The following is a 17941-nucleotide window of genomic DNA, read 5'->3' as shown; positions in this document are numbered from 1 at the left end:
TTGTCTCTTGTTCCGTATGACATAATTGACATGTCCTAGCTAGTTGTGGTACTCCTCTGAATCTCAAGCTGATATGAAGATTTGGGCATCTGACCCATAGCACATCGTATCCCATGAGATTGTTAGAGTTCAACGATTCCATGGTGGCTCGCATATCTCCCAGGAGTAGATCTGGAAGCCAAGGCTGTTTTAAGGTTGTGTCGGGGCGTACTTTGGGTAGACTTACGTCTCCCGACGATGCACTCCACCGTATTGTCCACCCAGTAGGCTGGCATGAGGCAGGACTCCTGTTCCAAGGGTTAACCGGGGTTAGAGTCTAGACATTTAGAGTTCGTTGTGAATAGAGTTGATTCCAAATGGCAGAGGGAATATGCATACCTCCAAGGTACTTTATGCTCCAAGGCGGCTGGGATTTCATCTTATGTCTATGCAAGCTTGGCATGGAGGTGATCTTCTCAGAGGACGCGGTGTCCATTCTCCAAATCGAGTTTCCAGCGAGAAGGTCGAAGGGGCAGAGTGGTGAACTTTCTCTACAGGCTCCATGCTCTTTCTTCACTATCAGGAACTGTCTCTACAGGCGCCAAGAAGGTCCAAGGGGATAGAGTGGAGAACTATCTCTACAATCGCCAAGAAGGTCTGAGGGGACAGAGTTGAGAACTATCTCTAGAGACGCCAAGAACGTCCAAGGGGGCAAAGTGGAGAAGTATTTCTACAGGCTCCATCCTCCTTCTTTAGTGTCAAGATCCCCCATAGGTGATCTTTGGCATTACAAATTTGGTCATTTAAATGTTGACGCTCTTCGTCGTGCTTTTCGTGAACAGATGATTAATGCTTCCCAAATGTTGAGAGTAAGCATGCAAATGCATTACTTGCATTCGTGGGAGGCAATATAGAGAGGCTATTCAAAAGCACTTCATGTTGCCGGTGGATGATTATAGTCACTTCACTTGGGTATATTTTCGATACCACAAGTTAGAGGCATATGATCTTCTCATGTTGCTGGTGGATGATTATAGTCGCTTCACTTGGGTATATTTTCGATACCACAAGTTAGAGGCATATGATCTTCTCAAGAATTTGTGTGCTCTTGAAGAGAAGGAGAGCAATGCAAAGTTGAAGACTATTCGTTCGGACATAGGTGGGGATTGTACCTCTAAATCATTCATCCAATTTTGTTTGGACTATGGCATCAAGGGCGAGCTTGCAAATAACGGATTCCTCTCAGAGAATAGAGTTGTGGAGCAGAATAATAGGACAGTGGTTGAGATGCCGTAGACTTCGCTCGAGCATCGAGAATTGCCGAACTCCTCATGACGGAGGAAGTCGTGACAGTAGTTCATACAATAAACCGATGTCTGAGCTCTTCAGTTCTAGAAAAGACTCCATTTAAGGATTCTTTTGGTAGAAAACCCGATGTTTCTCATTTTTGGATATTTGAGAGGGATGCCTCTGTCCATGAACGGAAGGAGCAGAGGGGGGAGTTTGACCCCAAGTCCAGACAGATAAGTTTTGTCGGCTACAACAGTCTTTTGAAGGGATATCGATGAGCAATGTGCTCTTCGATTAGCATATTCCTTTAGAGGGTTCTCTCACTGTGACGTCCTCCTTGAAACCCCCCCCCCCCCCCCCCCCCCCTCCCTCGGTTTTCCAATTCTTAGAGATCTAGACGATGATGATCCTCTTTCGATCGATGAGTCCTCTTCTCCTATTTCTGTCCCTCAAGCTACGGAGGAGATTGCACCCATGCCATATGATGCACATCACAACGGTTCTCACCATAGTACAGAGGTAGATCTCGATGTACCAATAGCTCCTCTCAGGGAGAGCCACTCAGACAAGTTACCGAAGTGGTTAATAGAGTATTTGGGAGATGCACTATAGATTTTCCACCAGATTGGATTGATGTTGGTACAATGCGACGTTCTCAGCATCTTCGGATTGCTGCGACATATGTGACTCTATTACAGGTTCCACACTGATCAAGGAGAGGGATCCCTTGACAACTGAGGAGGCCCTTTCACAATTGAAGTGAAAGGTTGCCATGCAGAAAGAGTTAGATTCAATTAAGAAGAACAAGAGATGAGAGGTGGTTCCACAGCCTGCCAAGTGGAAGGTGATTGGTGTCAAATGGGTCTACAAGACCAAGTACATATCTGATGGTTCTTTGGACAAGCACAAGGCATGAACCGTTGCCAAGGGCTTCTGCAGAGACATGGGGTGGACTATGACAAGACCTTTGCATCGATTGCGAGGATGGCAGCCATACCTCATATATTTGATGTATTTGATATGCTTTATATTTTGATGTACCAAAGGAGCAGAGGGGCAAGTTTGACCCCAAGTCCAGAGACAGACGGTTTTTGTCGGCTACAACAATCTTTCCGAGGGATATTGACTTTATGATCCAGAAAATAGGGACATTGTACTTAGCCGTGATGTGGTCTTTGACGAACATATTCCTTCAGAGGGGGCTCTCGCACATCTCTTGATTCGCCGATTCTTGGAGATGTCGACGGTGATGTTCCTCTATCAATCCATGAACCATCCATAGCAGGTACAGTACGGGACGGGACGTTTTATACAGGGCGTTTAATACGCGTACTAGACGTATTTTTCGAGGAGTAAAATAAAATACGTCGGTTTTTTTCAAATATATATATTTTACAAGTATTATATTATATGGGTCCACACAAAGGCTTCGCTAGCTCTATCTCACAATTCTGTCTGTAAATACCAACATCTCGTTGCTCGACATACAAAGTTCACCGTGAACTCTGCCTTCTTGACCACATCAGCAATCCATGGAATATTCCCTATGTCTTCAATAAGGAGATCAATGGAATGAGATGCACAAGGCACCCAACAAATATGCGGGTAATGTAACTCCACAAGATTGCCTGCTGCCTTGCAATTGCTTGCATTATCTATAATAACAGCCACCACACTTTCTTTTCCCACGTCCTCTATTGCTGCCTTCAATTGCTCATAAAGATATTGAGCCGTATGAGATTCATCTGAACCATCTATGCTGGTCAAAAAAGTGGTGCCGAGGCAGCAAGAGACCATAATATTTATGAGAGGCCGTCGTTTTGTGTCTGACTATCCGTCACACATGATGGTGCATCCATATCTTGCCCATGCTGCCCTTTTTGGTGCTAGCTCTCTTTCAATATCGTGCACCTCTGCTTTCAACTCTTTGCTACGAAGAGTCTCATAGGACGAAGGCTTGAAAGTCGGCCCTGCTTCAGCCACTGCACTAAGCATATTCAAGAAAGCATGCTTGCGAGCATGATCAAAGGGTACATTGCACTCAAAGAAGTATTACCGAAACCTTCTCCTAGAATTTTCGTGCTTGATTTTCATCCAGCTTTGTTGCAGGGGCCTCTTGGATGTTTCTTGAAAGCTTTGACATTTTGTAGGGATTGATGGCTTAGAACCCATACCTTGTAGATGAGATGTCACGGGAGCATGAGATTGACTCGGCTACGGAGGGTGCATGTGTAAGAGCCTCAAGCTGAAATCGTGCTTTCTTTGTGGCGCGAATAACGGCCGGATCACCACCCAATTTCACAATGATCTCATCCGGAATGTCAGCAAGACATAACCCAACACCTTAACCAGGAATGGAAAGAAGATGAGCTCTCACTCGCGGTGTACTCCCGGTGTGTACATCATTGCAATGCTTGCATCTCCAATTCACTAGTTTCCCTCCCTCCTTGTTCTCAGTCAGTGAGGCAGCTAAGTAAAGCTGCTAAGGCGAGGTAGGGGTTTTTTGGATAGTTAGGAATGTGATTGAGTCCTTTGGCAAGGAGCTTTCGGACTGTAGTATTGTTGATAATGTTGAGGTCTTGAGTACAGACATGGTAGCCACATTCTTTAAAATGCCTACAGAATGCGAAAAAAATGATTGCAAGTACAGTGAGGGATTGTTTTTTGTCTAAGAAAGTCATTGTTAAGAACTAATCCTTTTAGAGGATGGTGATATCTCCATCCAATGAGAATGTTGTCAAGTAGTTTATGGTTACCAAAAAATATGTCAAAACACTCACAAAAGAGACTTTTAGGTGGGATCCAATCAAGGAGAATGTTGTGATAGAGACAATGCACGTAGGTGGCTCCAAAATTTGAATCCACTTTGCTGAGAACTTTTCTTCCACATGAATTTGTAGATACCTGCAATATATTTTAAGGGTTAGATTTCAGGGAAGCTTCTGATAGCCGGGAATCTGCCTCTCCCTCTAGTAATGCTACAAGATTTTCCTCGATTAGATGAGGAGCTAGGTGTAAAAAAGGAGGTAAAAGAGTTGGGAGTAGCTAAAGAGTTGGCTCTTTTAAAAGCAGGGGAATCATCTTCTTCAATACAGGGTTTTAGCAGATTAGTAATGAATTTGACTCCTTTGTAATTTGAATATGTGGTGAGGTACAGACCGGGTTCCTCAGCTTTTAGTTCTTTCAGAATATCATGCATCAGTCCTCGGAAGATGTTAAAGGCAATTTGAACAATCACAATCTGCTTGGCCTGCCCACCTAGCCAAGAGCAGATGAGGGATAGATGAAAGTCAATAGGTTTCTCTGGGAATGGGAGTTCCAAATGGTTGAGGATAAACCATATAGCATGGTCAAACCACATAATGCTTGACTCATAGGAGGCTTTGGGGTCCAGAAATCTGCAAGCACATTTTACATAGGGTCGGAAGATGTTCCAGATAGACTCTGTATAGAAGTCCAGATTACTTTTAGCAAACTCCATGCTACCCTTAGTGCGTATGTACAATCCAGTGTTCGATGGGCATTTAGAGTGATCGATCAGGTGTAGGTTAAAAGGGGCTTTAATTAGTTCACCTTTGTCCAGAAAATGTCCTCCTTTTAGAATTTTCAGTTTGCAGTCCTCCACCGTTGATGCAGGGAGGTTGGCTAGGTAAACCCAAGTTTCGCTGAGAATTGGAGCCAAGAACGCTTTGTTTGGTAGAACCCAGAGTTGATGGTCTACCCCGAGAGATTCAATTTCTATTTGTCTTAATGGTAAGACTGGAAAGACTTTTGAGATTTTAGGGACCATCTCAAGGAGATTGACATCATTGAGAGCGCAGAGGTTAGATTGAAACTCTTTTACTGCCTCTAGAGTGGCACTATCCCGACAGAAGATTCCACCTGTTGAAGGGATAGCGGGGGTATTAGGGGTGCAAACAAATGATGGATTAAGTCCACAGAGTTTTCTAAGGAAATTTGTCAGCTCAGCACCAGATGAGGAGAAAAGGGCAAGCTCTTGCTGATATTGTGAGGCAAGGACAGGAAGTTGGGCAATGTACTGGGATAGTAGATTAACACCTTCTATGGGGTCTTTGTCTAAAGAAGCTAGAATTTTTACCCAATCATTAAAAGATAACATATGTAAGACTGAAAGCTTCTTGTCTGAAATTAGGGCAGAGTCATAAATAAGTTGTGATGCATCCAAATTGCTAATACATCTGAGGACCAGAGAGGAGGCCACAGAGAGGGGCTCCGAGGTGAGTTCCAAACCTTGAGAAAGGGCAAGAGTCTGCAAAAAACATTGAGATAAGGTAAATCATTTCTTGCCATAGTATGTGATACATGTTTTGGCTTTCCTAGGAAGGAAAGGTCTAGATCTAGCCGCTATGGAGTCTTTTGGTGCATGTTCTTTTATGAAGAGCTTGATCTGGTCAAGGATCTTTGCGTGATTTTTAGGGTTGTGATTTGTACTCATGCGAGCTGTCACTCTATACTGTGAGCAGTCCTGAAACACAGTTGATATAAAGATTAGAAAAGTGTCTTCGAGGTAAAGTCTTTTTTGGTCCTGCAAACCTTAAACCGGCTGAGTCAGAGACTATGGTAGCCGTGAGCAGGGGACCAGAAGAGAGTCAAACAAAGGGGCCACCTAACACCAGCCTACCCAAAAAGGTTTTAACGACTGTGGGTCCCAATATAGAACTCTATTCTATCGAGAATATCCTAGGCCAGCATCCCGGTATCCCCGGAGGGAAGACCGTATGTATAGGATGTGTGTGTAGCTGTATTAAATCTTACTTAATAAGACATAATTGAACTTTTACATTCAAAAGACAACTGGCCAAGGATCAATGAACTGATTTGTACAAAAATAACTCAGTATCAGAATTATCTAAGTACAAAGATTGTGAGAAAGAGATCCTCTTTCAATGTGGTTTGGTAGTAAAAAAACTTCCCCGTTTTTCAATGGATATTTCATAACAGAAGTGCTGCTTGCCAAAGAAAAGAAACCCTCCAAGATAAGATAGAGTCCTTACCTGCATCCATCCAAACAAGACAACAATTCAGTTAGCCTTGGATGTGTTTTACAGGTATTAATGGACTATATCAGTTGTTATCCATGTCCATCTTTACAGAATTTAATTACTTTAGACAAGCTAGGTTATAGAGATTTTTTTTTTTAAAACAGTGAGGTCTACTTGTTTAAGCCATAGCTTGGTAGCTATGCTTGAGCTCATAGAAACAGCCATATACTAACTAGTCAATAAAGTTTTGTAAAAACTCCATTCTTATCACGTGAGACCACATTTCTCGAGTCATATCTCGGTATTTATGCCAAGTTTTGAGAGTACCAACCATATACTTACCTTCAATTTCCCAAGCTTTCTCCATAGCTAGGTAGCTATGCTTAAAAATAACAGTAGCAACTATTCTCTTTCCAAAAAGAGTATCAAAAAAACCTATTCAAGTGGAGCTTTTATGTTTATGAGAAAGAGGTCAAATTTTTCCGCAATGTTGAGAGTAATCCCCACATTCTTACCTTTAAAAAACTTCGAGTTTCTCATTAAGCCCTTAGTATTCCATTCAGTTCGACAGTATTCAGCTCTATTTTAGCCAAGATACTTTTAAGTGTAGCGTCTTTTTATCAGTTCCTTTCCACATGCTAAAAAAACCATATACTTTCCTTCATAAAGAGCAGAATATCCAAAGATTGGTAGTTCCCCTAAAAAAAACCCAGGGTTATGCCAAGCAAGAGGTCATCCTTCCTCACATTGTGAATCCATACACAGTACCCCATGTTTTGAATGATACAAAGCTAAGATTAGCTTTTTTTTTTTTAACCAGTTTTAACGTCAAAAGATTAGTTAAGCCACAAGTTTGAGATAACTCGCAACATCTTGAGAAAAAAGCCAGAAAAAAACCAGTTTTTTTTTTTAAAAACAGCGACATAACCAATCCATCATGCTAGTTTTTTTTCAGAGCCAAGTGACCATTAGGTTCACACTCAAATGCTGCTTCTATTCATATATTTGGAAAAAACCAATTTTTCCGTCAGTTGAAACAGATGTTTAAGAACGGCCATGAAGCCAAGCCAACCAATATACTCCCAACTATATACACCTGTACATGCCAACATACTGCCCCATATCTACCTAATAATTTTATGCAGAGGTGAAGTCTTTCCATGGTTTTTTTTAGAGCCATTTCATCATACTGTGGCAAGCCTCGGCTTCTATGACAAGTTTTTCTCTTCCAAAAAAACCGAAAACAGAAAATACCTCCCTGCATTTCCTATGCATAAGTGATTCCAAGGTCATCAATAATGCCTAGGCCTATCAGAAAAAACAAGTAGATAGGAGCTTGGTGATAAAAAAAATTATATGCAGTAACGAAAAAATTGTCCAAGGTTCCGCAGCAGAACAACCACTATCCATCAAAGTATGCCTTAGTTAGTACATCCAGTCATTTCCCTTGATCTGCCCAAGAGATGCCAGCCCATCTAAATATGTCCCACCCTTATTGAGGGCAAAAGAGTAGGTAGCACTACCCATATGCTGCTACAATCTTTCTTTAGGGGAAAAAATGTTTTAGTCAGAGAGAAAAAAACCAAAGACACCTATTCTGCAGTCATTTAAACGATTGCCAAAGCCTTTGAGAGCTTTATGTAGTATTTAGCAACCATATGCTATGCTAGAACATCTCCAGAACCACAGTCGGTCAAGGGATAATAACCATTAAGCTTGATCAGGCCTCATGCTAAAAAAAACAGCAGTCGGTTTCTGGCGAAAAAGAAGACAGTTTAGGAAGACTTATAATACCTGTGGTGACTGAGTAGCAAGCTCCATTGCTTTTGGTATTTCAAGCGGAAATAACACAGAACGGGTTTACCCAATATACACACTGAATCTCAAGCTAAGTGAGGGCTAAGGAGTGCCCTCACCTTTATAGGTTTGGTATGCACGCTTTTCTGAGTGTCTGAAGTGAAGAGAGTAGAGCCGCCCCATGCTGTGAGAGCGCCTCGTCCGTCAGATGCCATTACTGCCAGGGGAGAAAGCTCACCTTTACACGTTCCGAGGATGGAAGGAGCCGCCTTCCTTCTGTAATGATAGTTTTGAAGATTTTTTTACGAGCTCCTTGCCCAATACCCAAGTCGGTGGCACAATGCTAGTAATGTAGGCCCTACTTTGCCAATAGGGGGGGAGAGAGGGGGGGGGGGGGGAGATATATAAGGCTCCATAATGTTCACCCATAGTGTGTGTGTGTGTGTGTGTGTGTGTGTGTGTGTGTGTGTGTGTGTGTGTGTGTGTGTGTGTGAGAGAGAGAGAGAGAGAGAGAGAGAGAGAGAAAGCTAGAGAGAGATGTGTGGGAAAATTAGGCTAATCTCAAACATTGGCAGAATGTTAGGGCAAAATTAGGAGAACTTGAAATATCAGCAAAATTAGGGCATTTGATATCAATTAGGGAAATTGGGGAAAATAGGGGATTTGGGAAAATTTAGGGGTATTGGAAGAAAAATAGGAAAGATTAGAGAATTTGGGACAATTAGGCAATTTATAGGGAATTGGGGGAATTGAGATAAAGGGGGAAATTAGTGGATTGAGAGAAATTGGGTGACTTAAAGAGGGTAAATTAATTAAAATTGGGCTTTTTGTGTGACTGTGTTAGAGAGAGAGAGAGAGAGAGAGAGAGAGAGAGAGAGCGCTTAACAAGTGATAAAATCACAAGGCCTGCCTACAAGATAAAAGATAAGCAAATATATGAGAAGTGCATAATGTAAAACATGAGCAAGTATATGAAGTGTATGTAATGGCTATGAAATTTGTATAGAGAATAGCGTTTACCAACAAGTGATAAAAGCACAAGGCCCATCCTTGGAGAATATCTTCTAAAAGAGGACGAAACAACATCCGAAAAAATTTAGAGAAAATTACTAAAATACACTTGTAATTTGTGGAAGTTTCCAAAATACCCCTCAAATTTCAAAAATTCCCAATGTACCCTTATTATATTTGCCAAAAATTTCCCAAATGCCCAGAGTTTTTTCCCAAATTTTCCTAATTAACCTCGCAAACATCTCTTAAAACGTTTCTTTTTGAAACTCCTCGTAGGAAGAGTGGTTCTCATCAAAAGAAGACTATACCACTAGGATTTTAGATGGTAATTGAGCTTTTTCATATGAAATTGTTCATCATTTTGAATGCATATGGCTCTATTTATGAGCTTATTGGTGAAAATTTGTCTAAAATGCCAAGAGATAGATCTCCATTGTGATAAACATTACACTATCCAAAAATTGGGACAATTCTATCCCAAAATGATGCAAGGGTATATTGGAACTTTTTGAAATTTCAAGGTTATTTTCAACATTTCTACAAATTTTATGAGTATTTTGGTAATTTTGCCATTAATTTTAAGAAGCTATGCACATAGCTCAAGAGTTGGGCTATAGCAAGAGCTACATAAATGAAGGATCTGCTAAACGTTTCATATGTAGCTTACAAAAAATGTATTCCCACCAAGGATGAAATCAAAGCTCCATGATGTAAATTCCACTCTGATAGAGTAACCAATGCTAAGTTAAAAAAAATTAGAAACTTCACACAATCGATTTTCATCAAGATGCACCTTTGACAACACATTTTTACATTGCTTTATATTTTGTACTTTTGTGATTTCAAGTAGATATACTTGTACATAAACTAGGACATAGTCCCCAACTTTAAACTTTTTAGTCCGCACATGCTTATCAAAAAATTCCTTTTGTCGCCTTTTTTGAGCGTAGATGGAAGCTACTGCTTTTAGGCGAAGCTCCGCCCACCCTGAAATCGGATCACCCGGAGATAGGGTCCAGCGGCTGGTAAAGCACCGCACGTCTCGCGGTGTCCGGTGCGCCCCCGGCGGCCCGTGAAAATAGACAGTATGTTCTCCAACAATTTCAACTTTAAATGAAACAAGTGACATCTTGACTACTCAAGCTAAGCTGTGGTGACGGCCATTGCTCATGATAGTGCATCTGGCTTTGCTTGGAAGGGATAGAATCTTCAAGAGTACTATTGGTGAACTGAGAGGGCCTTGGACTAGGGTCCTAGTGGTGGACCAGATCTGATTGTTGATTATGTTGGTGATGCCAATCCTTATTTATGAGAGCGTGAAGGTAGAGGAAGCTAATGCCAAGGACGGTACCATGCCAGATCCCTCCATTGAGAACCAAGAGTTTCAAATAGTTCTCACAATTCTTCAACATGCCATTAAGAAAGACCCCAAACAAAATGAAGCACACACTTATGGGTATTTTTAAAGAGACTTACCACTAAAGTGTACCAGATGCAAACTAATGAAACTAATATTCTTTGCAATTAATGTGAATGACCCAGTAACCAAAAGCAAGTTTGACAATCTTTATGGTTGTGTCGTCATTCCTTGCTTGATCATCTCTTAAGGGCTATTGATGTCATGATTGGTGGGAAGGTGGTTGTTGTCCGACTATGGTGATGTTGGCAAACATTGTGCTGCAGCCATGAAGGCTCAAGTAGTAATCACTGAGATTGCAAACTCTCATAAAGGGTTTGCCTGTCTTGCCAATTAGAGGATGTGGTCGAGGCTGTAGAATTTTTGTATCCACTACTGAAAATTAGGATATTATTATGGCTAGCCACGTGAGAAAGACGAAGAACAACACTTCTGTTTGCAACATTGATAGACATGCATGGTTTGAAGACTTACTCGGGGCCTCAAACTGATAACTCGATCCTCTCTGAGACAAAATTGGACATCATTGTGCTGGATCCTCTCTGAAAGAAAGATGGGCATAATTGTGCTGGCATAGGGAGATTGATGAATTTGAGACATGCACTGGGCACCCCAGCACTTACGTGTCCTCTATGAAAGAAAGATGGGCATCATCGTGCTGGCAGAGGGAGATTGATCAATTTGAGACATGCATTGGGCACCCCAGCACTTACGTGTCCATAAGTCAGCACTCCAACAGATGGGCTTACTTCTAGAACACCAGAAAGCTCTAGATGAATTTGAGACATGCACTAGGCACCCCAGCACTTACGTGTCCATAAGTCAGCACTCCAACAAATGGGCTTACTTCTACGACACCAGAAGGCTCTAGTTGTCCCTTAAGCCATTCTCCAACCATGTCACATTTCATGATGAGCATGCCATTCTCCAACCATGTCACATTTCATGATTAACATCTGGTCTATTTCCCTCGTTTCAAACCCAAATTGTCCCAATCAACATCAGACATGCTATCACCGTCCCTCTGAAACGAACACAACAATTGGGAAAGACTGACGACTTTGGAATCTAGACGCTGTAGCCACATGCATCTACAGCAATCGGCTACACAAGCGCGCACACACGTGCACCCGTCTTCGAACATACAGGCATGGTACCATATGCTTTCAACTTGAAGATTGGAAAAATTTCCTAGAGACTGAGCTGTTAGTTGAACTAAAAGATAAATGGGGCACCTATTTTCCCAAGTCACCAAGTCTAGGCTGTGAAAACTTTTTGTCACCTTTACAGCTACCGAAGTAGACATCATAGACATTAACTGGAAACATGCCTGTTAGAGATCTGCAACAATGTTACTGAGATAATAAATATCCAAGAGACTTGAACTGCCACTGAAAACAAGGGTATCCTCTTCCAAAATGACCCACATACTTGCATCCATGCATACATACATATGCTCTCAAGAAGAGTCGATGACACTGTTGGGGCGCACGGTCCAATAAACTTGGACACTGGCGTAGACCAGTCTAGAGAATCATACTTTAGCAGTACATTGAAGTGATTTGTACAAGAGAGTTAATACTTCTACAATAACCTCATCCGACTTTCTATAATTTGAGATGTGTTGATGCCATGCTCCTTCACAAATCAGGTGACTACTCAGTTGGAGTTGCGGAATGAAAGGAAGGCTGGCACATTTGCCAAGCAAGTTTTCCCCAAGCATCTGGACGAGAAGGTTGTTGCTCTACATCTGACCAAGCTTGGTACCAAGCTAATCAAACTGTCCAAGGATCAAGCTGCTTACATCAATGTTGATGTGGAAGGCCCTTACAAGCCAGGTCACTACTATTGAGACAGACATACTTGATCTGATTAGAGTAGGGCAAGCTTAAACTTGAACAGATTCAAACTGCACCTGGCTTGCAGCACTTGTGTGAGGGCCTTAGGATTGCAGAGAGGGAGCACAGAGGTTGAGCAGAGGTTGAGGAGGTTGGTGAACGTTAACTACAGAAAGAACCAACCTTCACCATAAAACCCTGGCTTAGCATAAGTCTCGGCAAAATCAGGATGCAAATAAATATAAGCAAACTTATCAAACATATCTGAAAGCACACCTGCAGTGAGCATGCAGTACGAGCTCCAAGCTGTGCACAACAGTGATCTTGCATAGATGCGATTGAACTGCAAGTACTCAGAAGTGCAAGAGAATGAAAGCAGGACACGTAAAAAGAGTACGAGCATCACCCAACACTAGTCGGAGATCAATACGATGAGCAAGGGGCCAGGAGGGTTGCAACCACACGCAAAGAGCAAAAACCCCATGGTGCAGATGCTCCATGGTTTGCTGCAAGAACCGAAACACAGTATGAGCGCTCAATCGCAAAGTTATGGGAATCCTGACTTACCAACTTACCCTTGAATGCAATCCCTCTGCCAAATGAAAATAGGACACATGATGAGACCCATACATTCAAACACAGATTATATATCACCACTCATGTACAATGAAGGGAACGTGGGCTTTATTTTCTTCACTGCCTTGGGTGTTGCCTGTGTGTTGCCGCTGCTGCTACCTGCTTGCCTGCCCTGCTCGCCTCTCTGCAGACAAATGGTCTCGCTGCATATTTCAAAAACGCGTGACTGCTGTTGTTTCAAACCGCGCTTGCCTCGGTGCCCCCTTTAACGCGTTGCTGCCCCCCTTTACTGCCTGCACACAAGCAAGTTTTGGAAGCAGGCTGCAGTTCGATCGCCAACATTTCCTCCACCTTTACACCCTCACAAAACAGAGGAGGGAGACCTTTCTCGCAGTGACGGTCCCTACCTGTGACTCCCGCCTCTGCTATACGACTCTCACCTCTGGATCAGAAACTGAGAGAGAGAGAGAGAGAGAGAGAGAGAGAGAGAGAGAACGCACAAAGCCTTTTCATGCCAAAGGGAAATTTGTCCAAGAGGAAGACTCATGCTGGCTCATGGCGTTTCTGATCGAGGCAACCCTCCCTTCAAAGTTGAAACGTGCTTCTATACTGCATTTCATTCTCTGTAGAGATGGTTCTCAGTCGGTTGTGCACACGGCACAGGAGGGGCAAGAGATAGCCTTAGCACATGAAGAGGAAGGTCGTCGGATCGGCCAGCTGATGAAGCTACCTGCTGGTCAGCTGAAATCGAGGTGAGTGAGCACATGAACAACCCAGCCGGAGAACGTGAGGCAGATAATACACCATCGTTGGCGGGAGAAGAGGAACAGGACAAGAAGAGCTGCATTGCTGTGAATTCATTGGCCCGGTCAGTTTTGTGCCAGCTGGCTGGAAGAGGTGGGCTGTGAACTTTCTCGGCAAGCGGCCAGCCAATCGGCCGGAGCGCACTCCACCTTGTGCTCATTACAAGAGTGTGTGTCTCGCTACATGCACGGATATTTTCAGACTTCAGTTTGAAGTTTCAGATTTTATTTTTCGGATCTTTATTGATTCCGCTCCCATTTTCTTTTCAAAAATGGCTATCACCTGCTCTAGTTGGCCGACACTAGCAAAGAATCAACAAGCCTTTCAAGTTTCTATGCCAACACCTAATAAGTACCAGAGGTGACTCCCAAAATGAGCATTCACTTCATACTTTAAACTCATGCCAACACCTAATAACTAGCGGACGTGACTCCCAAAATGAGCATTCACTTCATATTTCAAAACTCAAGACATGTTTATCATTAGATTTACACACTCTTCATTTAAATGAGTCCCCACTATCTTATTTCAACCAATGAGCATTTTTGGCCTATCAAAAAATGCTTGAAAATACAACTCAAATTTTTTTTCTATTTTAGTAAGCAAAAAGAGAAGGCATCTCTATAGCCTTTGCCCTTTGGGCAGGCCAAAAAGTATTGAAATTTAAAGTTAAATCAAACTAAGGTATTAAAAGTTAGAGAGAGAGAGAGAGAGAGAGAGAGAGAGAGAGAGAGAGGGTTATTACGGTCGTCTTCAGATTTGAGCGAACGACCAGCTGGCAGGTTAAATTGACATTAGAATTTAGAAAGAGAGAGTATACCAACGTATAAAGAGAGAGAGACCCATTTGCGTTTATTAAAGAGCACGCTACAATGCTGAGAGAGAGAGAGAGAGAGAGAGAGAGAGAGAGATATGAAATGAAATGAAATGTTATATTAACATCTTCAAAAGGCCAGAATGACCTATGAGACCAAACTGATACAAAAGTGGTGAATCTGTTACAATGTTTGGGTACCTTAGTACTAAAGTACTAAGTGTGAAAAGTGTGAAAGTGTGAAAATCAATGTGAAAAACTAAATACAAAGTATTGAATAAACTTCTTAGGAGCATTCTGGGTGTCTGGCTAGAATGCTTCTAATCCTTTGTTGTAGTCTCCTCCGGTGAAGTGTGCTTCTGCATCACGGTCGTGGTCGTCTCGATTTCCTAAGCTCAATTGCCCTGTCAATGAAGGTGCCTTTGGTATGAATGTGGGTACTCCTTTGTGCTGGCTGCTGGCCTTTTGCTTCTCCTTCCACTCCTGCTTCTCTCGATCCGAAGAAATCTCTGATCTGCCTCTAAGGCTGTAGTGCTCTTTGTCTTCTCATTAGAATATCCCTGTGCCGATGTAGTTCCAGTAGGTACAAGCCTAAGCATCTTTGATCTTGGTATTGCATGACTCTATCTAGAGGTCCAAAGCCTTCTTTAAATAGGCAATGGAAACGCCACGTAACTTGCAAATTCCCCTAGAGAGAGAGAGAGAGAGAGAGGCCTAATCATGACAATGACCAGCCTCTACCCCAATGCCCCTGACGCAGGCGATATGTGACATGCCCTCACACGTGCAATCTTCTGTCCCAGCCAGATTCGAAATTTTTTGCCTCTTAAAACTTAATGCAACCAACTTTATTAAAGTATACTGCCCACGTTTTTTTTACAAAGCAACGTCTTAAACGTTTTGAAACGTAGCGTTCTGTACTTTAATTAAAAGACGCGTTTTTTAGCTGCTATGGAACCATCCTCTCCTATTTGTGTCTCTCACGCTATGGAGAAGGATGCCTTGAAGGCGGATCGACAAAGCAGCAACTACTTGGGAATGCCGATGTGGAATTCCCAAGAGGTTTTTCCATTTGGTTTTTGAGGATCGAAACTATTCTTAAAGGGGAAGGGCAATGTCAGGTAACCTATTGTCACGTGACACATCCCAACCCTATGTGTCCGTGGACAAGCTACACCACAGCAGGGTGGTTCAGTCAGTTCAATCAAGTCTAGATTAGCAGTGATCTGGCACTTTTGTGACTCTCTTCGTAGACCGTGCATGCCCAGTCACTTAGCATAGATGCATATCCTCCGGTTGCACACAGCATGATCATCAGAATTCCCATCAAAATCCAGTTAGGGGAATTTTCCAATGCATTTAGCCTATTTTCCTATTTATTGGTATTTTCACTTATTATTTTTAAGTGACTTTCCAACAAAAGTAGGTAAGGCAATTTTGCTAAGTTAATATATAAGCAAACCAAAGTCCACACTTTCTGGCAGAAGAGGCAGCAGGAGCACCTTGCTCAACAGGCAACTTCTCAACAAGACCAACCCCCGCGACTACTCTGGCGTCTTCTCCACAGAAGACCTAGCGTTTTTGCATCAGATCAGCCTTGGCGATTTGTGCACAGCAAATTAGCCCCGGCGTCATCACGACACAGCAGATCAGCCTAGCGTTTTTGCATTTGCAGAACCCCGGCGACAGAAGGACTAATTTCAGCCCCTGGCGTTTTTGGATTTCAGCAGCAAATTAAGACCGGCATCATTCACCTAAAGTGTAGCAGATTCAGCCCGTAAAGACCATCAGTTTTCAGCCCTAAGAAACCTCATTTTTCAGCCAAGAAAACGCAGCCAAAACAGTCATATTCAGCCACCGAACAGTCCCGAAATTCAGCTATTAGAAGATCTCAGATTTCAGCCGTCGTCGTCGTCGTTGTAAACCAAATTGCATAGTCCATTGCATACGCATTGTACACCTTTGTGCAATCAAAGAATAGACCACTCTCGCCGACGAGAGTGGGGCCTTCGGAGGAGGGTTTTACAACCTCTCGGGTGTCGTATCTCTTCTCTCTCCTTCTCTCAGTCTGATTAACTTGCACGCACAATCCACTCACTTTGTTCGTGACCACAGCACTCTACAAGACGGAAAGCTCTCTCTTTCCCTAAAGAACTAAAAGGAACCTTGAGCAATAAAGATCACTAATCTTAAGAAAATACAACATTCATTCCGCTGCACCTAACACCTATAGAGCTTACTACCTATCCCTCCATGGCAAGTACGCCCGTAGGAGTCTTATAGTATTCTAAAAGATATCTTTCACTCGGATTGTCGGTCTTTATGTGCGTAGTGATGGTATATGGCAAGTACGCCCGTATTGGTGTTATGCTATTCTAATAGGTATCTTTCACTCTCGGACTGTCGGTCTTCCTTTGCGTAGTGATAATATAGTTGCTGGATGTATCTATGTTCTCTCTTCTTCTTAATCCTCTGTGTGAAATTAATAGGTAATTGTATTAGTGAGGAGCACTCCTCATTATCTCAATGGTTGGGTGTATCTCAATGGTTGGGTGGACAGCTAACGACTTACCTCTCCAGGCAAGAAACTCTTCTTAAAGGGGAGGGACAATGTCAGGTAGCCTATAATGGCTGTGATGAGGTCGACCGTCCTCTAGCCATAGAGCCGTGAGGACAGGGTTCAGGGTGAGACCGTCTCATCGTAGTGCCAGGGCGGCCAGACCAATGTAGACGGCAGACCACACATCTCTAAGGCTGGGAATGAGGGACACTTCTTTCATTATCTCAATGGTTGGGTGGAGAGCTGATGACCTATCCCTCCATGGCAAGTACGCTCGTAGGGGTCTTATAGTATTCTAATAGAAATCTTCCACTCGGATTCTCAAACTTCGTGTGCGTAGTGATGATATATGGCAAGTACGCCCGTATTGGTGTTATGCTATTCTAATAGGTATCTTTCACTCTCGGACTGTCGGTCTTCCTTTGCGTAGTGATAATATAGTTGCTGGATGTATCTATGTTCTCTCTTCTTCTTAATCCTCTGTGTGAAATTAATAGGTAATTGTATTAGTGAGGAGCACTCCTCATTATCTCAATGGTTGGGTGTATCTCAATGGTTGGGTGGACAGCTAACGACTTACCTCTCCAGGCAAGAAACTCTTCTTAAAGGGGAGGGACAATGTCAGGTAGCCTATAATGGCTGTGATGAGGTCGACCGTCCTCTAGCCATAGAGCCGTGAGGACAGGGTTTAGGGTGAGACCGTCTCGTCGTAGTGCCCGGGCGGCCAGACCAATGTAGACGGCAGACCACACATCTCTAAGGCTGGGAATGAGGGACACTTCTCTCATTATCTCAATGGTTGGGTGGAGAGCTGATGACCTATCCCTCCATGGCAAGTACGCTCGTAGGGGT

General features: G+C 42.8%; 1 protein-coding gene and 1 pseudogene across 2 annotated transcripts in view; one reads left to right on the top strand and one right to left on the bottom strand.

Annotated features, from left to right (window-relative positions):
• Positions 1-10064: 10064 nt before the first annotated feature.
• On the top strand, positions 10065-11114 carry LOC147440075 (adenosylhomocysteinase pseudogene; annotated as a pseudogene).
• Positions 11115-11903: 789 nt separating this feature from the next.
• The window catches only part of LOC147440074 (uncharacterized), a 76965-nt gene continuing 70927 nt past the window's right edge, over positions 11904-17941 (bottom strand). For both annotated transcript variants that reach the window (XR_015184678.1, XM_086485749.1), the window contains 2 exons: positions 12612-12841; positions 11904-12518 (listed from right to left, as the gene is read on the bottom strand). Coding sequence is in view for 1 of the 2 variants with exons in the window: in XM_086485749.1 (XP_086341875.1) it covers positions 12759-12841 (83 nt within the window). In the remaining variant the exon portion in view is untranslated. The remainder of the gene's footprint in view (positions 12519-12611; positions 12842-17941) is intronic.

This window comes from Adiantum capillus-veneris, chromosome 16, assembly GCF_014529385.1.
Source record: "Adiantum capillus-veneris isolate H3 chromosome 16, ASM1452938v2, whole genome shotgun sequence".
NCBI lineage: Eukaryota > Viridiplantae > Streptophyta > Polypodiopsida > Polypodiales > Pteridaceae > Adiantum > Adiantum capillus-veneris.
This window is presented reverse-complemented; position numbering and strand designations above follow the sequence as displayed.